This window comes from Morone saxatilis, unplaced genomic scaffold, assembly GCF_004916995.1.
Source record: "Morone saxatilis isolate NCDOM2014 unplaced genomic scaffold, NCSU_SB_2.0 Contig19, whole genome shotgun sequence".
NCBI lineage: Eukaryota > Metazoa > Chordata > Actinopteri > Moronidae > Morone > Morone saxatilis.
In genome coordinates this window covers 3994503-4015368 of record NW_023339751.1, presented here as the reverse complement: position 1 = coordinate 4015368, position 20866 = coordinate 3994503, and the positions used below count along the sequence as shown (strand labels likewise).

General features: G+C 41.0%; 3 protein-coding genes across 3 annotated transcripts; all 3 read left to right on the top strand.

The window, feature by feature from the left end:
- The first annotated feature begins 311 nt into the window (after positions 1–311).
- On the top strand, positions 312–9942 carry mocos (molybdenum cofactor sulfurase). Its single transcript, XM_035663655.1, has 15 exons — positions 312–610; positions 1836–1925; positions 2009–2075; positions 2184–2828; positions 2943–3019; positions 3109–3308; positions 3405–3521; positions 3610–3993; positions 4100–4262; positions 4393–4480; positions 4852–4976; positions 6558–6654; positions 6795–6936; positions 7045–7149; positions 7263–9942. The coding sequence occupies exons 1-15, from the start codon at positions 499–501 to the stop codon at positions 7365–7367; spliced, it is 2517 nt and encodes an 838-aa protein (XP_035519548.1). The 5' UTR covers positions 312–498; the 3' UTR covers positions 7368–9942.
- A 254-nt stretch (positions 9943–10196) lies between these two features.
- si:ch211-117n7.7 (uncharacterized protein LOC751622 homolog) lies at positions 10197–16772 on the top strand. Its single transcript, XM_035663654.1, has 13 exons — positions 10197–10385; positions 13342–13457; positions 13555–13660; positions 13789–13908; positions 14054–14084; positions 14189–14234; positions 14546–14675; positions 15315–15352; positions 15431–15510; positions 15610–15692; positions 15776–15854; positions 15973–16094; positions 16210–16772. The coding sequence occupies exons 1-13, from the start codon at positions 10297–10299 to the stop codon at positions 16229–16231; spliced, it is 1062 nt and encodes a 353-aa protein (XP_035519547.1). The 5' UTR covers positions 10197–10296; the 3' UTR covers positions 16232–16772.
- Positions 16773–18789: 2017 nt separating this feature from the next.
- On the top strand, positions 18790–20866 carry LOC118329560 (nuclear envelope pore membrane protein POM 121-like; the record flags this gene model as incomplete). The annotated part of the gene is given in 5 exon segments (XM_035663783.1): positions 18790–18795; positions 19043–19195; positions 19293–19392; positions 19501–19767; positions 19854–20866. Coding segments are annotated over 5 exon segments (1539 nt in total), but the record flags the coding sequence as incomplete, so codon positions are not given.

Below are 20866 nucleotides of genomic sequence, written 5' to 3'. Positions count from 1 at the left end.
TAGTAGTGTAACTAATTACTAATAAATTCCAGTAATAATTACAGTTACCCCCCCAAAATAATAATATATATAATAATTAGTTACAACACTATCCCAACTCTGTAGGGCCATATATGAATATTTTACATGTGAAACAATAATTTATCCTAATTACATTGTAACTTTACTCTTCCTCTCTCTCTCTGTTTTTGTGCCATGTCAGTTTGATATAAACTATGAAGGTTAAAAGTTGTGAGGGGGGGCGGAGATAGTAAAAATCACATGATTACAGAGCAGTTATTACAACTAGTGACCAAACCGTGTGGGAGTTGGGGACTTCTCATATGTCAACATGGCCACAGCAGTAAACAGTCTCCAGCTATAAAGGCTCAGCTGCTGCTCGCGGACTTCAGACCCTGAAAACATCAAGTCATTGAGCATAAAAGCAGTTGTGTGCTCGGCGGTGTGTCTCCGGCTGTACTGTCTGTCTCTCCGGCTGTACTGTCTGTCTCTCGATCGATGGATTTCCAAACGCTGTGCACTTTTAAAAGTTTCGAGCAGGTCTGGAGTCGGTACGGTTATGGGGAGGACTTTCAAGGCGTGATTGAGCGCGAGTTCCCACGGATTAAAGGTAACGATTGAGTTCAGTCATGAGTGGCAGGGACAGGGAAGTTGGAAGCAGGGGCGGATCTAGAGAAATGTTCATAGGGTGGCCATAAGGTGGCATTAAAAGGCCCAGTGGGGAGCTATTGGCAGAAATGGATATCAATGGATAAGGAATCATTATGTTTTCCTTCAGTTAGAGTGAGATGTTTTTATCTACAGATGCTGCAGGCAGGGGCGTTTCCAGATGTTTTTGAGTAGGGTGGCACAAGTGACTTCTGCAGGGGTGACATGAAGTATGTGTCACAGCTTTCCATCATTCCCACTTTATGTGATTCAGATACTGTTCAGGGACCCTAGTATGCAGAAATATTCAAATAGACTAGGCGAAAATAAAACTTTTATACCATATGCAAAAAAAAATAAAAAATGCATGGTTTATGCATGAGATTAGCTTAAAGTGGGAATGTCTGCAAAGGGGAAACTTGTGTGTTAGTACTGAACCCCTTTTCATTCAGATATCTAGGTCAAGGGATCTCTTTGATAATGGCCATGCCTGTTTTTCCAGTTCTTAAATCTTGCCTAACTTTGGAGTGTCATTTATCCTCTTCCCGACATGCTAGCATGACATGGTTGGTACCACTGGATGCGTTACAGCATCTAGTTCTATATGATACCTTACAGTTGATACCTGTTACAGCCTCTGAAAGACAGTGCAGAGTGCAAGAGGTAAGGATAAGCCCCCACTTTGGAAACGCCCCTGGCCCTCCATGGAGTCTGCCAGTAGCCTAGAACGAACAAACCAAACACTGGCTGTAGATAGAGTTTCAGGGCCACCGTAGTTTCTCCGACACACTTCACAGGCTGTTCTCATTCCCAGGTTGTCAAATACAGACTCGAGCAGTGTTCAGTTAGTTGAAATCTGAAACTAGATGCCACTCAATCCTAAACGGCGGTCCTTTAAGGTGTGGCACTAATATATAATATCCTGATTTAACTGCAAATAATCACATATATCAGTATTTGCATGGAAAAGACCACAAATTAATATACTTGAACTCATAAACATTACATTATTGTGGCCCATTAGTAAAGCACTGAATAGAAAGTGTTAATTTCCATTTTTTTTAACATGTTATTAATAAAATTAATAAAAATTAAAATTGACACCAAACTGGTCAGACGTGTTTTAGGTCCGCCCCTGGTTGCTGCAGTAAGCTGACCTTACATGGCTGTTCTTTCATTGTAAACAGGGATAACATATCTGGATCATGCAGCAACTACTCTGTACCCTGAGTCTCTGATCAGGGACTACTTCCAGGACATTTCAAGGAACGTATACGGTGAGAGAAATCACATAAAAATATTATTTTTTTATTCACTCATAAAATTCAATGCGTTTAAGTACCGTTATATGTCCCAACAGGAAACCCTCACAGCCATAACCCCAGCAGCAGATTGACACATGACACAGTGGAGAGGGTCAGATACAGGTAAAGTCTATTCATGCCCTCAGAGGCCTTTATAATTGGCACATGTGACTCCTTTGAATGGGACTTTGCTGGATCAAATGAGTGAAAAAACAGAACATTTTCTTACAGGGTATTGCAGCATTTTAACGCCACCCCTGAGGAGTACTCTGTGATTTTCACTTCTGGTTGTACAGCCGCTCTCAAATTAGTGGCTGAGAGCTTTCCCTGGAGCCCGCAGACTGAGAGCGAAGTGGGGAGTCACTTCTGCTACCTCACTGACAGCCATACCTCTGTAGTTGGCATCAGAGGACTGACTTCTGGCCAGGGTGTAGTTACCCTGCCTGTCTCGCCGCAGGAAGTGGAAAACAGGGCAAAGGCTGAGACTGAAGGTGACGATGTTGTTTGCCAGACGCCGCACCTCTTCTGCTACCCAGCACAGAGCAACTTCTCTGGAAGGAAGTATCCCCTTAGCCATGTGAAAGGCATCCAGGCAAGACGCCTTTACCCAGCATGTGACCACCAAGGCCGCTGGTTTGTGCTGCTTGATGCTGCCGCTCATGTCAGCTGCTCCCCTCTAAACCTACAGGAGTGCCCTGCTGATTTCATTCCCATCTCTTTCTACAAGATGTTTGGCTTCCCTACAGGTCTGGGGGCTCTTCTTGTCCGTAACGACGCAGCATGCATACTAAAAAAGACTTATTTTGGAGGAGGCACAGCAGCAGCTTACCTTTCTGGAGAAGATTATTATGTGCATGCGGCAAACATTTCTGACAGGTATAGTACTGTACAAGCCTGCCAAATCCCAGATATTCTCTGAAAGCTCACAGTTGTTGTACAGCTCCTGCATCCTTATTCTAAAATGCAATATTTTCCTTCTCCCTGATAAAGATTTGAAGATGGCACTGTCTCTTTTTTGGACATCATTGCGGTAAATCACGGTTTTGAAGCTCTTTACAGGATCACAGGTACTGTAACAATGAATATGCAAGTTGTTCAGAATGATACAGGTTAACATCAGCAGCATTCTTGTCTTCTTCCCTTTTTGTGTCTTCAGGGGGCATGCACAACATCCAACAGCACACGTTTGGCTTGGCACGCTACACTTACATGCTGCTGTCAAGTGTTTGCCATGGCAACGGGCGACCAGTGGCTAAGATATACACTGAAGGCCAGTTTGAGAGTCCAAGCACACAGGGCGCTGTCCTAAACTTCAACCTCAAGGATTCTCATGGACAGATAATTGGGTATTCTCAGGTGCATTCAATAAATATGATTTATTTCCATTTCACTGTTTAATTACTGCGTAGACAGAGCTGGTAAATATTAAAACGATTCCTCTTTTGTCCTCAGGTTGACAGAATGGCCAGTCTGTACAATATACACGTGCGCACGGGTTGCTTCTGTAACACCGGGGCCTGTCAGTCCTTCCTCGGGATCACCAATCAGCAGATGAGGAGAAACTTGCAGGTAAGAGATCAAGGAATAGGAAAAATGTCACAGTCTGTTAAGGGGGCATGTGTTAGGTAGAATAAAACATTGTCTTTTTCTCTTCAAGGCCGGCCACGTCTGCGGAGACAGCATCGACCTGGTGGACGGCCAGCCGACCGGATCTGTTCGCGTGTCGTTTGGCTACATGTCAACATTTGAAGACTGTCAAAAGTTTCTGAACTTTGTTGCCGACTGCTTTGTAGAGAAACCACTCGCGTTGGACCAAGTGAGACTGGAGGAGTTAAAAACAGCCACAGCAGCGTCCCGGGGCTCAAACGAACATTATCCAATCAAAATCGCTAATGGAGAAATATTTAAAGCAGATGAAAAGGAGAAGCCTACAGAAGCATCACTGAGGGGATTTAGACTCAGAGACTCAAACAGCCACGGGGAGGCTTATACTCTGACCAACATCTACATATATCCCATCAAATCATGTGCAGCATATGAGGTTTGAGGATAAACCAAACATTTATTCCTTTCACTTATTTCTGTCTCAGTCTCAATTTTTCTGTCTGTCTCTGTTTTGATTTAATTCGGCACTGTTCTTTATGCAGGTGCACGACTGGCCAGTGGGACCGCAGGGTTTACTGTATGACAGAGGCTGGATGGTGGTGAATGGAAACAGCGTGTGCCTGAATCAGAAGAGAGTGCCCCCTTTATGCCTCATTCGCCCACAAGTCCACCTGCCCTCAAACAAATTGCTCCTGCAGGCATCAGGTCAGACATTCTGTCAGCGGCTCACTGAAAATAAACACACCGCTTAACCAGAAGAAATTTCAATCAGCCGTATTTTCTGCTATAAATTCTGTTTGTTAGAGGGTTTATATTTTTTCACATTGCCCTGCAGGGATGGATACCATTTCGGTTCCCCTGGAAAACAGCACTGAAATGCACAGAAGCTATCCAGTGTGTCAGAGTAAAGTTTGTGGTGACAGGTGAGTTGGCAATGTTAAAACATCTGACAGCAGCAGCTGCAGGAAACACTGTGACACATATCATTTGTTGTGTATTTTTCACTCATATCAGTGCTTTCTCTCCCTACCTTTCTACAGGGAATGGCATTTTAGGGCCTCATGGTCTCAGTTTTATATGAAAGTCTGTTATTTGCTATTTTTAATGGAAAAACAAGCAATGAGCAAGAGACAATATTAATCTCCTCACATACCTGGATGACTAGTCACAAGTTAACAAAAAGCTATTCATCTAGTGTTTCTTGGATTAACTGTCGCACCAAATAGTAAGCAGCATCAAACTCTGTAGATTTCCCACGGGGGCCTCCACAACATAATCCTCCTCTTTTTTCCAGGGTGGAGACTGTCGACTGTGGGGATGAGGCAGCATCGTGGCTCTCAGACTTTCTTGGACAGCCCTGTCGCCTGATAAGACAAAGTCCTGATTTTACCCGAGGCATGAAGAAGAGGCCTAGTGGAGGTAGCTATATTAGCATTTCACCTATTTGTGAACCTTGGAGTTATCTGTCATACTGTACACGGGCAATGCAAGGTCACATTTCCTGCTAATACTACACTAACTAGTTGTTGCTGTGACCTTGTATTCCCTTCTGGTCCCTTGGAATTTGGAAATTTCCTTGTCTGCTTTTGCAGTTACACTGTTTAAAAACACCAGTTTATTGTGTAAAAGAAATCTGGTGAAATTCAGGTTGAGGGTGGGTGTTGTAATGACATATTGATTTCCAACCAAGGGTAGCTGTGTCCCAGGTAGGTGGAAAGTTTGTGAGTAACTCAATTACTTTCAAAAAAGTAGAAACTGTGATTTAAAATGTCCCCAAATAGGATCAGCTTTAACACCACCTCTTGTGATTAAGAGTGCTTTCAAATGATTAGCAAGCAAGCAGGGAAGTTGAAACAGTGTAACATAAATGGCTAAATGGTTGAAATAGATAAATACAAGTAAGGAATCAATTGCTACAATACTATAGGTACTAAGGTTGATATAACTGAAATCAATGAATAAATGGTTGAAATAGTTGTGATAGTAGACATATGAATGCAGACTTGAACAAACACTGACATTATTGTCACTTTTATTTTTGTTAATATCCATATGAACATATTTGGAACAAGATAAAGATAATTGTTTATTATAACATATGATAAGTGATAATTAAGTCTTGACAGAAAATCTTTGGCAGGGAGATTTTTTGCTTCAAAACAGTAACCCCACAACCCAATGGTTCATACTGAGATGAGCTTACCCTGATGACATAATCAAGGTAATTCTCTCAGCCTTTAGAAAGCTTCCTCCGGCGCCACAGAAGACATTATACAACTGTGTTCACAGGCTGAGTAGTACTCCTCGTGACAACTAAACAGACCCTTGTGGGTAAAATCAGAGTGCCTCTTTAATATCTATAACCACATTAGGCCTTCGCTGGCTCTGTTACATCTATGAGCAGCACTTCTGAATGGCATTATTAAATTTTTTTAGCATCAATATGATGAATTATTTTTGTGGTGTTTCATTTACTGTGTGAGCATATTCCCATCTGGCTATTTTATGTATAAACTGTTTATAAATTTAATCTCTAACATAAGTACTATATCACAGTATACTGGATATCGATATTTGACGAAACAATCTCATCACAAGATCCATTTAGTAGCCGTTCTTGAGATTTTGATTGTATCACACAATCTTTCTCAGCAGATGGCGTTTGCCCGGTTGTCATTGAATTGTAAATGTTTAAATTTACATTTTCAGAGCATTTCAAGGACTTCTTGTTGGCTTAAAAGTTGAGATTGATATTGCTGTATAAAATTACATACACAGTGACACCCACCCATATTTAATGTATTTTGAATCGTGAGTGCACATTTTGATGAGTATTGACAAATTTACAAAAGTCACACATTTTCTACCCTCTGTATCACGATAGAAGCTCAGTTTGGCTGTTTTAGGATGCAGACGGCTCGAACCAGAGATCAGAATTTTTTATTTTTTTTTCTCAAATCAATTAAATCATTGGGGTAATATAAAGTCTTTTCCTCCTAGCTGCCACCTCCTCGTCTCTCTCCCTGGTGAATGAAGCTCAGTATCTCATGATCAACCGTGCCAGTGTGGAGCTCATTCAGAAACTAATGAGCAGCAGGTTTGGACACATGATGTGTTATTCAAAATATGCGACGCTCTGGTGAAAAAACATCAGGATGCGTAGACGCCCACACATTTACATTACAGTGGATGATTTGTGTACAGAATAACATGCCATTTCCACATTCCCTTCCTCAGACAGGACGATTCTGAGGACGATCACCTTCTTGACACACAGAATGTCATTAGCCGCTTCCGAGCCAATTTAGTCATCGCTGGAGTAGAACCATTTGAGGAGGATAATTGGTCACACTTGATTATTGGCAACACTCGATTTGTGGTGAGCTGACACTTTGAGATGAATGATGAAATCTTCAAATGCACTAAAAAGCGAATTTTCTCTAAAAACAAAAATATGAATGTGCTCCCTGTGGGATTAACCTAAAAGGTCACAGGTCAGTGTGGAAGATGCCAGATGGTTGGAGTGGACCAGGACACTGGGACCAAAACAAAAGAGCCGTTAATGTCTCTGTCAGCCTGCCGCACCGGGAAGGTCAGCCGAAAACAACTGCTGCTTGTACATGTAGATGCTATGTGTGTAGCTATGTGAAGTGCATGGGGCATGACAACATAAATCACTTTGCCTGTTGTTTTATACATTTATAGATGACTTTTGGTGTGTACCTGACCCATCAGCTACCAGAGGGCTCCACTACAGCGAATGTCCTCTCTGCTGGGTCACCCATATATCCAGAGCCACACAGTTCTTGAAGAAGTCATCCGTGAGATCCTCTTTATTTATTTTGGTGATACTTTTCTTTGTCCTAAGGGCTCATTGCTCTGCTGTGTGTCCCAAAGATCACCTGTCAAACACTGTGAGGAGTTTCTATAGATGCTGCTCTTTTCTTTGTGTGTGTAGCCCTGGTGGCTTTTGTCCTCTCAGATGTCCTTCTCATACCAGAGCATTCAGATTATATTCAATTCAAGTCTGTTTTGATTGAAAATGAATGAGATTTTGTGATTTTTTTTCCCCCCAATGGTTTCATTCCCAAAATATGTGCAATAAAGTAGATGTGAAAATTATTATTTGAATGTATTACTGCTATTCGAGCCAAAACATGTCAGGCTTGATGCAATAATCGCTGCTCATGTTAACCTCCCAGACAGTTCTTCCTTTGTTTATTCCCATGGAGGATTATATTGCTATTTATTCCGAACACACCACCACTGTGCTGCCAGAAATATGAAACATATTGCTCTCTGTAATGGAAAAACCTACCAGACACTCAGTGATCAGTATGTGCTCCTCATGTGCTGCAGACTTGGACATCCAATTTCATTCAAGAAAATTAATGATTTAATGTGAATTTAATCAGGTTTAATCCAAGTGGCATGCTTGTACATAAAGTACGTATGTGCTAAACCGTTCTGTCAAGGTCTCGGAGTAAAATTGCCCCTGTGTATCACGCACATATGGTGTAGTTGGAGGCTTGAGGTGACTGCTGTGTGCACCAAGGTTTGGTACTGTTTGTAGCATGTTTGCAAATCTGTGCCAACATTAAATTAATATGTATAAATGTATCCACAGATTGGATATGGTAGATAATGGCATTGGGGACTCCAAACAAAATCAGATGTAGATAGATGACCACTTAAAGCTGTGACCCGCCAAAGTTTAGATTATTATTCAAGATATAAACTTTCAAGACAGCCTTGTCCTGCATCAGACAAATATGCAGTTAAAACTACAGAGAGATAATAGAACAATAGGTCAAGCGTCAGGGAGAATAAAACACTGAATTTGTCAAAAAAAAAGAAGCATATTACAAAATAACTAAATACATTATACACACAGAGAATTGTATAAGAAGTTACTAAAAATATCAAGAAAACCCTCATATCTGATGCTTACAGGAAATAATTGCTCAAAATTCATCAAAATTGTTGGACTTCCTGCAGTTATTGTGTTCACTATTTGGGTTCATTGCATACATATAATATGTAAAACCCATAAAATATGGATAGAGGGGCCAGGGGTCGTCAGTTTACTCAATGATAAAAAATAGGTCCCTTAAGGAAAAAGGTTGGGAACCACTGAATTAAAGGAAGTACCTTTGTATTCCCTTGTATGGTATTTTCACAGGCCAGGATATGATCATTTTAATACTCATTAAAAGCCTTCAGTGACTGCCACCAAGTTCTACTTCTACAATCATCTCCTACTGGTGCACAGACTGTTACTGTTATTTATTATCTTGTCCTGTGAACATGAACAAAAAAGACAAAAACAAAAAACAGCCAGGAAACCAACAGACAGATATTTGGTTACAATAATGTAAACCCTTTGTTTCTTAACCAATCATTTGTTCCCTCCACATTTTCCAACATCTAAGAATCAGCTGAGAACGTGTTATTGATCCAGCTGTTAATACTCTAAATGAAAATGTACTCAACTGTGGTGCTGTAGTATTATCCCCGAGGAGACATACCGTAACCTTGGTGACCTTAAACCCATTTTATTTAGTCGTGCTGGGTTTAGTAATATCTGTGAAGTATTTTGTATTGAATACATTTGCCTCTGGCTTCTCTGGTGTATTTTTTTTTTATCATTGGAAGGAATCCGCTCCCATATTGCTTCATCAAATGTACAGCCCAGGTCTTTTTCCCATATCATCCTCATTGTTGTTTACCCGAGGACATACCTCATACCACTTTGATGCTTTATGAAACATTGTTGGCAGCTGTAGGTAGAGCTCTACTTTGTTGGTATGATGGAAGTGAGGTTTCGGCCTTAATACAGTGTCTGAAATATGAAATATTTCGTATTTTCGTATAAACGTATTTTCCTAGACATAAAGTACCTTTGTGTAGTTAGCCTTCTCCTGTCTCTCAACTCAAATCTATAAAACTGTGGTTACTGAACAATCAAATGTGCTGTCACAATCTGGAGTAGTACTTCTGTAATTGTCTGTGCTTATGTGCTTTTCTCTGCTTTCCTGTAATTCCCTTTATGTGTCATTTGGTTTGGACATATAGGAGAAATCAGTATGGCCATTGTGTTCCTGTTGTTTGTTCTTATGTGCTTTTATCTGTGCTTATGTGATTTGGTCTGTATTTATGGGATTTTATCTGTGCTTATGTGATTTTGTCTGTATTTATGGGATTTTATCTGTGCTTATGTGCTTTTTCGTATATTTTATTTTAATGTGTCTGATATGCCATCAACCTGCCAGGGACTGCAGATGAAAAATAACCCTGTGTGGCTAAATCTGGTACGTTAATGTACTAATTAATGTACATTGTCCCTTTTTTTTAAAAAAATAAACAAATTAAAAAATTATATTTTATGCAACTTTTAATTGCATTGCAAGATATTTTTTGTGTCACATAACTTTCAGACCAGTACAAGATGGTATCACATTTGTTGGTACAATAACAGGAACTGGTTAGCAGTTAACAATGTTATGTTTGTTGTATTTAAGGTGGCGCCATGTTTAACATAGAATATTTGCTATAAGATATACTGTATGTAAAGCGGTGCCACCTTAAAAAACCCAGGTTCCTCCCCCGATTAAAACTGCACTTTGATCAAAACTTGTTGTTAACCGATAACAAACTGCTTGACGGGGGCCAGACGATTGAATATAGTTAGATATATATATATATATTAAAGTTTATTTCCGTGACTAATACTGACGTTATGGTGAGGAACCGGGTCGTTAAACAGGATGGTTCTTCCTCCACAACCAGCAAAGTTCAGAGGTCTGCCAGAGTCCAGAGGACAGAGCCGTGAGTTAGCTCCACTAATCATTCGTTTACAACTAACAGCTGTTGACTCAAGCGTGAGGAACAGCTCGTAATATGAATTATATCTGCAGAAAGATCCCTCTGTGCACATAATATCAACTCCCCGAACAACCAAGTTAGTCATTATTTGTAACTTATGTGTTACAGTGATTCTGAATGGTGTTTATAGTAACCCATAAGAACCCAGAGGGCCCATTTCTCCTTGAAGGAAGGTTAGTTGGGATATACCACAGACCAAGTGAAAACTCATAGGACATCATTTCTGATGTTTGTTTTTTTATGTCAAATATTTGTTTTGTGACATATAAGTCATTAATACCTTAATCATTTGACATTATTTTGTGTATATATCTCTTCAGATATTCTTTAAATTGAACAGCAGGGCATATATTAATTGTAAATATTTGAAACAGTGAAATTAATTGAGGGGCTTATTGCCTTTCTTGTTATTGTGACACAGACGTCACATCAGACCTATACGTCACAGCGACATTCCCGTAACTTGTTTTATATGATTCTGTTCAGGAAATATGGTCAGAACAGATTAAATGCAATACAGGACATACCATTAAGGTATTATAATTGTTAAATGGGTTTAAACTTATCTTAGTAACAAAAAACAAGCTTTTTGAATTTACCTACTTCCCTCATCATTTCAGTCATTTCAGTCACACCCATTTATATGTCTATGGTCACACCCACATTTTGGATGGGACACTTTCCAGTCACAGTCACATGACATGAATGTCATATGACCACCACACCAGGATGCTTTGTAGATGTCACTTGACATAAAGCTGTATCTGGAAGATTCAAGGTAATTTAAAGTGTGTGTGACACATGTGTCACCATGGGTTCCTAAGGGTTAAGCTAGCAGCTAATAAAAAGGAACATTTAACAACCCTGCAGGTCAGAAGACAACATGCAGCTCGAAGTGCTTCACATAGCACAATTTAACCAAAAAGGAACAATAAATAACATTCAGGAGGTCCAAAATAATGTAAAAACCAATGATTAAAACTTAAAACTAAGCATATAACAGCCAGATTAAAGAGAAAGGTCTTTATTTTCCTTTTAAAAATACAGAAAGAGCTCATCACAGTTGTATCCAGAGGTAGTGATAGTACAAATGATTAAATAATAGATATTTTTGCTGTTGGTACTGGACAATATATGGTAGAGCAAGATACAATAGTGAAAGTACATCCTAAATATTGCCTAGAGTAATGTGAAATTATGTGGTGCAAAAGCTGTGTCAAATACTTATTAATGAATATAAAACATGTTTGAAATGTGCATGTATTAAAAAGGTAAACAACCCTAGTGAAAAGGACACTAAAGGACACAGGGAGGTGTGTCGTGAATTTGATTTAACATCAAGGTCTGAGAATAAATAACACTAAACTTTAGTTAAAGTCATCAATTATCATCAAGTTTTGGTTGTAAACCTGAGTTATTCGGTAAATTACACCAACAAATGAGCACTTATCCAGCATCTAGCAGATACTCGCTCAGTAGAGTAGCTGTCCAATAAAACAAAAGTTGCCTTACATCACACTGCAGTTGTGCCGTCATTAAAAATCTGGTTTGAGCTTTTCGGACTTTCTTTGGAAGCTAATAGTAAAGTAAAAGTGTGAACTCTGGACGGATGAGGCGACAGTTTGATGGCTGCTGAAATGAATGACCTCCTATACGTTTCCCTCGAGCTGTGTGGAGAAATCAGTCTTGGACTAAGAGGGCTCTTCTGGCTGATTAGAGTGTTAATGGAGGGGGTGGGATGTATTGTCCATTAATTGGCAGAAGTCTGAATAGCATCCTCTCTTCTGCTGTTGCCTCGAGGGATTCAAGACGGACTCCAATGACAGCCTGCCTGCTCGATTAGATTATTCAGTTCTTCTCTCCCATATTAATGTTTCCATATTAATGCTACAACCACAGACTGGTCGGACATGTGTGCAAGCAGCTCTGTATTGTATGTGCCAATGGGCCTGAGTGTACATTGCCATGTTCTCTACATCTGTTGTCAAATCTGCCAGCATGGAGCTGTGGTTCTTTTTGCACAAGTCAAGGAAAGTTATCCACTGCATGGTCATTCTCAGGTGTTACTAAATACCCACTTTAACTGACTGAAACAGTAGATTTTAGCAGTAGAGCTCCTCTCATTGGCGACTCAGAGCGCCATTGAGAGCTCAGCGGAGATTCACAGTACGTACCTTCCTTGTGAAAGCCACAGAAACAACCCTAATCTGATAACTGTCAGAAATAATAGGCTGCTAAGCTATTAACCTTATGTTATTAACCTAGTGTATTATTATGTGCATTGCTTGTAATAGGCTAGTTTTGTACTTAACCTAATGTGACAGCTTGGACCAGCAACAGACACAAAACGTACTGTTGAACTGAAGACCGTCAGAATCAGCAGTGAACGCTGGGCCGTATAAACGGTGATGCATTTACTTACTAACGTAGACACTGAGGCGCATTTGAATGGTGATGTGACGGCTCCGCTTAGGAAAGTGATTTGAATCTGCAAAGTGATTTGTGATTTCCATCCTGAGCACCTCACATTTACCTCTGCAGCCAAAATGGATCAGAGTTGCAGCAGAAGTCAGATATTTAAGTGGGTGATAAGAAGAGGTGGTAGTGAAACTTTTCCAATGTTGCCGTAGTGTGGATTTGGTGTTGTAACACTTGTTTAAATTGGACGTGTTGATCAGAGAGTGTGAGCTGGCTCTGAAGAAGGGTGCTTAATGGTTTATTTCAGTCTGTTCTTGTTTGGCTTAGTTATAAAAATCACAAAACAACAAATATTTGAGTCACTTGGAGACTTCTCAAGGGCCCCTAAAAAGGCTCATCTGCCTTTACTGACCTAAGATATGTAAGATAATAGTAAGATGGTCTTTAACCACATTTGTTTTATCTCTCTGTCTGTTCTCAGGTCCCGGTGGTGGCTGAAAGGAGGCTTATTGGCTCTCTTTGTTATTTTCATTTTGGTGCCTTTCTCGCTGAGAATACTCCCAGAATTAATCCAGCACCTTGTTTATGCTCACAGAAGTAAGTGAATTCCCCTTTTCTCACTGCTGGAGGTACTGCAAATCCTCAAGTTGCTCTCAAAAAAAGGGGCCCACCTCTCTTCTTTTCCTGTTTGTAGTCAGGGTGCCGTTGTTTGTTGACCTCAGCCGACCTGCTGATCTCTCCCTTAATCACACCATCAACATGTACTTAACATCAGAGGAAGGAATCTCCTTGGGTGTATGGTGAGTACAATGCAAGGTCAGCTATATTTTTCTGTTTCTTGCATTGATATAAAAATGCTAAAGACTTTTTTAATGATCCGAATATCATTTGAGTCTCTAAGCGAGTGTATTGTTTTGGACTGCTCAAGGCACACTGTCCCTGAAAGTCAGTGGAAAGAGGCACAGGGGAAGGACTTGGCATGGTACCAGGACAGTTTAAGCGATGGCAGTCCAGTTTTCATCTATCTTCATGGGAACACAGGCACAAGGTATGATAAATAATGCATTTGTATTATAGTTGGCTACTGAAGAAGAAGATAGTTAAAGTGCCACCCCGCTAGACATATTTGTTTGGTTTTTTTTTTGAAAAACACCAGTTTATTGGCACATGTTGTTTGTGAATCATTCCAACAGGGCAGCCGCTCATCGGGTCGGAGTGGCAAAAGTGAGTGATCACCAACACAAACATATTAATCTTTTGGAGATCTAATAAAGGCATGAAAGTCTCAGTAGCCATTCTGATGACAAATAAGCATCATGTGTCAACAGGTATTGAGTGCACTTGGTTACCACGCACTGGTGCCTGACTACAGAGGTTGGTGCAAATTAAGATTTATGACTCTTCTTCTAAACATATTTTCCATCTCTGTGCTTCTTCGCCTTCTTATTGATTATAATACACAACCCTCTCACATTGATTTAATATCATTTGCAGCCATATGATTACCCTAGAGTTTTCAGTTGTGCTTGATGAGTTGTTTGTTGTAAGGCAGTCCAAAGAGAAACGGTTCAAGTTTAGGTCAGCGTGTAGTGCAGTTTCCCTCTGAGTGGCTGCCACCTGGTGGCAGTGAAGAGTGGCTTTGTGGTGCGTCAGCGAGCAGTAGCTGATCTGAGAAACTCTGGCAGGGTTTGGAGATTCCACCGGGGAGCCGACTGAAGCCGGTCTGACTACTGATGCCCTCTACTTGTACAACTGGGTCAAAGCACGCAGTGGAAACAGCCTGGTCGTCATCTGGGGACACTCTCTTGGCACTGGGTCCGTAAGGAAAGACCCCCCCCCCCATACCCAGCATTTTACTAAAGTACACAGTTGTAATAATTGTTTTGGATGTGCATTAATAGCCTGCAGCATTTACTTTTACTATTTGTATCTAATTGATATAATACTTAGCACAAGCAGTGATGGCTGTAATGGCTGAACAGATGAAAAGAAGAGCTTCACACACAAAAACACAAAATTAGGAAATCAGTGGAGGGTAAAACAACTTTGAATTCAGCAAAGCATCACAGCAACAAAAGACTGTTAAGAGCCAAAGACCTCTCTAAAATAGTGATTAGTTACATAATATACAACTGATACAAACTGCAGACAGATCTCAATACAGTCATGTTTAGCTTTAAGACACAAATTCAAGGCAATGTAGGAAAACATACATGCCACAAGAAGAAAAAGTAGAAACTGGTACTGTAACTTATAGAGGTATTTAAATAGTTTTAATTAGCTACTTTCTGCCTACATAATACATTATTTGACAGTAATCAGTAAAATACATCTTACATTTGAGACAGAAAGGATTGAAATAATCCCACAGCTACAATAAACCTGCCACCGTCAGGAGTAAATTCAGACTGTACACTGAATGGAGAAACTGAAGCTGTTCCTATCTCTGTGCAGAGTGGCCACTAACACAGCAGTAAAACTGACTGAGCAAGGTAGGTTTTTGCTACCAGTGAAATTTTTGCAGAGGAAATAAATCCAACATCTCAATGATTATTTCCTCTTCCTTTCAGGTGTGCTCTTTGATGGTGTGATCCTGGAGGGCGCGTTCAACAGTGCACGACAAAAGATGCCCGGTAATCCTTTCGCTTGGGTAAACGTGCCACTTTTGATATTCGGTTTATTCGTTTCACACGGCTGCTGCTACACTTACACACAACCTTGCAATGTTTGATTTTCTTTTTGTTTAAAGTATTACTGGACATTTCCGGGCTTTGGGTACTTTTTCCAAGAGCCATGGGCAGAAAACAAAGCCGTCTTTCCTACTGAAGAAAAGTATGTCTTCTTGAAACACAACAGTCAATATTAAATGCTTTTAATAGTATTATGACCTGATATGTGTTTTTGTGATCCTGCAGTCTGAAGAAAATGAGAAGCCCAATCCTTTTCCTTCATTCTGAGGATGATCACTTAGTTCCCATTCACATTGCTCAGCAGGTATTACTGGCACAGTAAGCTACAGTCCCAACTGAGGTGGCATAACTGATTAAGTGTCTTCGCTAGGATAACTTTCTGTTTCAGGTAGACTGAACTTTCTCTGCCTTTCTCTCCCAAGATGTACGAGGTAGCAGTGAGTGCCCAGAATGCAGAGCGAGTAAAGCTGGTGTCGTTTGAGGGTTCTCTGGGGTACCTGCACAACGGCCTGTATAGAGACCCCCGTCTGCCTGACATCCTAAAGTGAGACAACCTTTCACTGATAATGCTTAAAGTGATTGTATTCTGCAAAGCTGTGTCTGTTAAATGATCTGTTCTATTTCTACAACATAAATATCTCATCATGTCTCCTCTGCAGGAAGTTTGTGTTGTCGTTGTAACGTTGGAAAGACGACTGAAGCAGAAAAACCCGACCAGGTCTGAGAGGTTGAGATTTCACTCGATCACATTCAAATATTTTGCCTTTATGTGTGCATGGGTTGCATAAATATGTGACTTATTTAAAATATGTGATTTTTATGAATCAAAAATGTGTGTTACTTTAAGAATGAATGTTAAAATTGTTCAGGTTAAACGGATATTGAAGTTAGAACTTGGAATTCCCAATGGAAATGCAATTTGGATGAGCCATTGTTGCAGTAGGTGCCCTCTACTGGGCATTGTTGTGTGGTGATAATGCTCGTTTATAATACTGGATAATGAGTTTGGTAATCCAAGGCTTAAAATGTCTAGGTGTCAGTGACATTTCAGAATAATACAAGGAGAACAGCTGGGAAATGTCTGTTCTCTGACCTTGTTATCGCAAGTGTGATTTTAGAAAAAAAAAACAGAGATTCTGATTTCTTTGAGTTTAACCACAGATTATATAGTACATCAGTTCTCAGTTCAAATGTCATTGCAGTTAAAATACAATAAATGTTATTCCTGTCAACCTGCAGTGTATTGGTGTTTCAATTTTTAATACAAGAAAACACACATTAATGTATTGGTCTCTATAAGGAAGAGATTGCAGAATTCACCGCTTTAACCTCACATGAATTCACAATGAGTTGGTTTGGATTAATTCAGGTACATGTAGCACCACTTAACGTTGCTTTGACCAATCTGTTCAACCATAAGGGTTCTTTAAAACGTACGGGAAAGATTTATGAGGAAACCTGTAGTGACTAAACACACTCGCTTGTATTGCAAATGTCCTTGTGATTTTGTGAAATATCCACAAAGCTGTGTTTTATTTCAAATGGAAAAATGTTCTTTTCACTTGAGGTAATTTCACTCAATGTCAGGAACATTTATATGCATTCTTCATCTTAGCTAGCGACCGTAAGTTGAATATACTGTATTTTTTTACTACAAAGTCTTAATTAACATTCCTTATTGAACCAGGTCCCCTCTGCAAATTGTAATACATAGTTTAGTGCAGCCTATTATTTCACTACGAATTAAAGTCAATACATAGCAGAGAATGCACCTTTCATCAAGACCTTCCAACTTATTTTGTACTGATACACATGTACATTTATACAAAGTAATTCAAATCCTTTTAGAATTTCAAACTCAGTTATATTTTGTGGATGTTAAATAGCATTTTTAAAGCTCAAAAGCACATGTAAATACCCAATCTGGACACTATTGTCCCACGTTTGCCACTAGTTCTTAGATTCATATTTTTCACATCCTTCCAGACCAGGAAACACCACGAAATTTGGTGATTTTAAATTTTACACCCAGACATATGATTTTATAGAATATGATGCATTGCTGTATATTCTATAATATATAAAGTAGTGAACATTAACTCAACCTTAAACAAATACAGCAGTAAAAACGCAGCATATATAACAGTAAAACATTGACAGATACTTTTATCTTTAATTCTTTTAAGTAAATTTTGCTTTTAATACTTAGATACTTTAACTTTTTTGAATGCATTACATCAAGTATTTTCACAGCGTGGTCTTATGGCTTTTATTAAAGTTAATGATCTCAACAATACTGTTGTATATGGAGCATAGTCTTTTAATATAAATGGCCTTTGTGGTTCTGATAAAAGAAGTATAACCAACTTTATTAATAACTTACAAACTGAAGATAGATGTAATTTATGTTCAGTGGGACCCCCACAAAGGGTCGCCAAAGTTTCATGGGGGGTGTTGCGAGGCCTTCTTGATTTTATGGCGTGTAAGAGAACTAAATTAAAATATGCACAGTAGGGTTATATCTCAGAATTTGGTTCACTTCTGTGAAGAAATTAAAGTAAAGTAAACTGTCTAATAGAACAATTACAAAGAATCAAGGACAAGAAAACAAAGAATATCACAGTAAAAATATTGCTAATATTATTAATATTAGAAGATATAAAAACTATAAATTAAAGTATATACACTATTTGTTGTTCAAGTAGGACATGGAGTCCCAAAATGATGGGGGCAAATTACAAGTCCTTGACCTAAAACTAAACTAAAACTACTAAACTACTAAAGTGGAAATTAAATATAAATAGTGCAAAAGGTTTGTGCGTTGTAGGTAGGAGTTTTAAACCAGTCTTTATCTGCTGGGGTTTGAGGAACTGGGAGCTGTGGCGTTGTGGAGTCTGATGGCTGATTATCAAGCAGTATTCGTTTCTTTTAACATTTTTATCTTAGGAAAAGTTTACTTTCACTCAGGGCGCTTTCTTTTCCAAAGATAAAAAATGTTACTCTTGCATTAAATATGTCTTTGAATGTTTTGTGGATCTCTGACCAGAAATGCTTAATTACTGGACATTCCCTAAAATACAGGCCAGTGTTTGGCGTCCTGACTCCCACACAGTCTCCAGCACTCTGAATCCTCTCCTCTGCTTTCTGCTCCCTCACAGTCAGAGTTATATCCTGCGTGGGACTCGTCCACTCTAAGCCTGATTAACTGCAGTATGCCTGCGTTAAGCTGTTGACATAAGATGCACGTCAGGCGGCAGCGTGTTGCATAAACGGGGATCTGCTTTTTCTTTTCTGTCCAGATTCCTCAACTCAGGGAATATTAAAAATCTGTATACCTTTTTTTATTTTTAGATAAAACAATAAAACAAAGTCACGGTCCCAGTCAGGTCACAATATCAGATTTCACTACACGATCTTTAACTTCTATCATGTGTTTTGTCTCTTTTTTTTTGGCAAATGTGTTGGCAAATATCAGTCTATCATTGGGTTTAGTTTCATTGTCCATTTTATGACGATGTTACAGCCAAACTGACTCCAGTCCCGAAGGTCCCGGTCACTACCTCAGCAGCCTCTACTGGTAGTGGTGGGAAGAGGAAGCGGAAGATCCAGCTGGTGTCCAGCCACAGGGACGATCACATCTCCCTGGTAAGGAGCGCTCCACCTTGTCATCTCCTAGAAACCCTCGCTTATACAGCCGTGTGTTACAGCGACTGACATTGCTCTGTTTTAACCTGATTTGCAGCCCCCGCCTCCGGAGCTGGGCTACACGATCACTGTGAAAGACCTAGACGAAGAGAAAAAGGCTGCCATCAGCAAGATCCAGAAGGTCCTGGAGACACCTGGTGAGTACAAGAAGCCACAGGAATAGACCGTTTAACTCCTAACACGGTTTAATGTTACCCTCCATTCACACACACCTCTGACCCGTCTGCTCGTTTGTCGTTGTTTAGCTCCAGAGCCAGAGAAGTCGGTCTCTCCCCCAGCCACCACTTCCACTCAGCCTGCCTCCTCCAGCAGCTCCACCACCACCCTGAGCAGCCTTCTGGCAGCTCCTCTGCACACGGTCTCCAGCTCCGCCATCCCAGTCATCAACCTGGATCCCAGCCCGGGCAGCAGCGTCAGCACAGCACCTGCAGCCTCCAACTCGCTGCTGGAGGCTCTGAAAATGAAGATCAATGTTCCTGCCAGCTCCACATCTGCTGCCAACACAGTTACAGGTAAGATCCCCGAGCGTCTGAAGTCACCCCTGCAATATAACCCGGTTATCCATCCATTTATCATATCGACATTCTTGTGTCTGCAGTGTCTGCGTCGACCACACTGGTACAACCCAGCGGCTTAGGCCTGAAGGTTTCGACTACGATGTCCCCGCAGCTCCCCCCTGCCTCCCAGTCCCAGTCCTCCTCCGCTGGTCTGGAGCAGCCCTCTGCCTTCACTCAGGTTCTGGGTCAGGTCTCCAAGGCTTCCAGCACTCCACTTGTAACAGGACCAACCCTGTTCGGACTGGCGAGCCAGATCAGCACCCCCGCTGCTTCCTCGGCCTCCAACCCGGTCACTGCTACCGCCGCCGCCCCGGCCAGCAGCTTGGCGTCCATCATTAACACCAACCCTCTGCTGGCTTCAGGGTTCAAGCCCATCTTTTCCGTTACCACCACCTCCTCGGCTGCATCGACCCCAGAGAGCAAACCTCCTGTCCAGAGTTTCAAGCCCATCTTTGGAGGCACCACTGTAGGTTCTGGCTTTGGACCGCCTCCAGCTTACACAAGCACCAACCCCGCATCTACAGTGTCCTCAAGCGGTGCACCCTCCATGTTTGGTGGATTAACAAGCAGCGCCACAGTTGCTCCATCTGTGTTCCCGAGCATGACCAACACAGCCTCCACCGGCTCCATCACCACCACACAGCCTGCAGCCCAGCCAGCTGTGAAATCCCAGTTTGGAAACTGGTCAGCACCATCCACAACCAGTACCAGCTCAGCCCCTGCAGCGCAGGCCCCCAATACAGGCAGCACGTTTCAGTTTGGAGCTGCTACCACCACGACTGCAGCAGCTGCAGCCGCCTCCGCTGCTGCTGCTGCCACAACCTCCAGTAACAGCACCTTCTCGTTTGGTTCCACGCAGCCGGACCCCCAAGCTGCCAACCAGAAGGTATTCGCCTTCGGGCAAACGGCACCCAGCCAGAACACAACCACTGCTTCGTTTGGAGGCTTCCCCATGGCGAGCACAGCCTCCACCACTGCTGCCGCCACCACCCAGTCCACCTTCGCCTTCGGAAAGTCGTCATTTCAAGCACCGGCAACGCAGTCGACCTTCGGC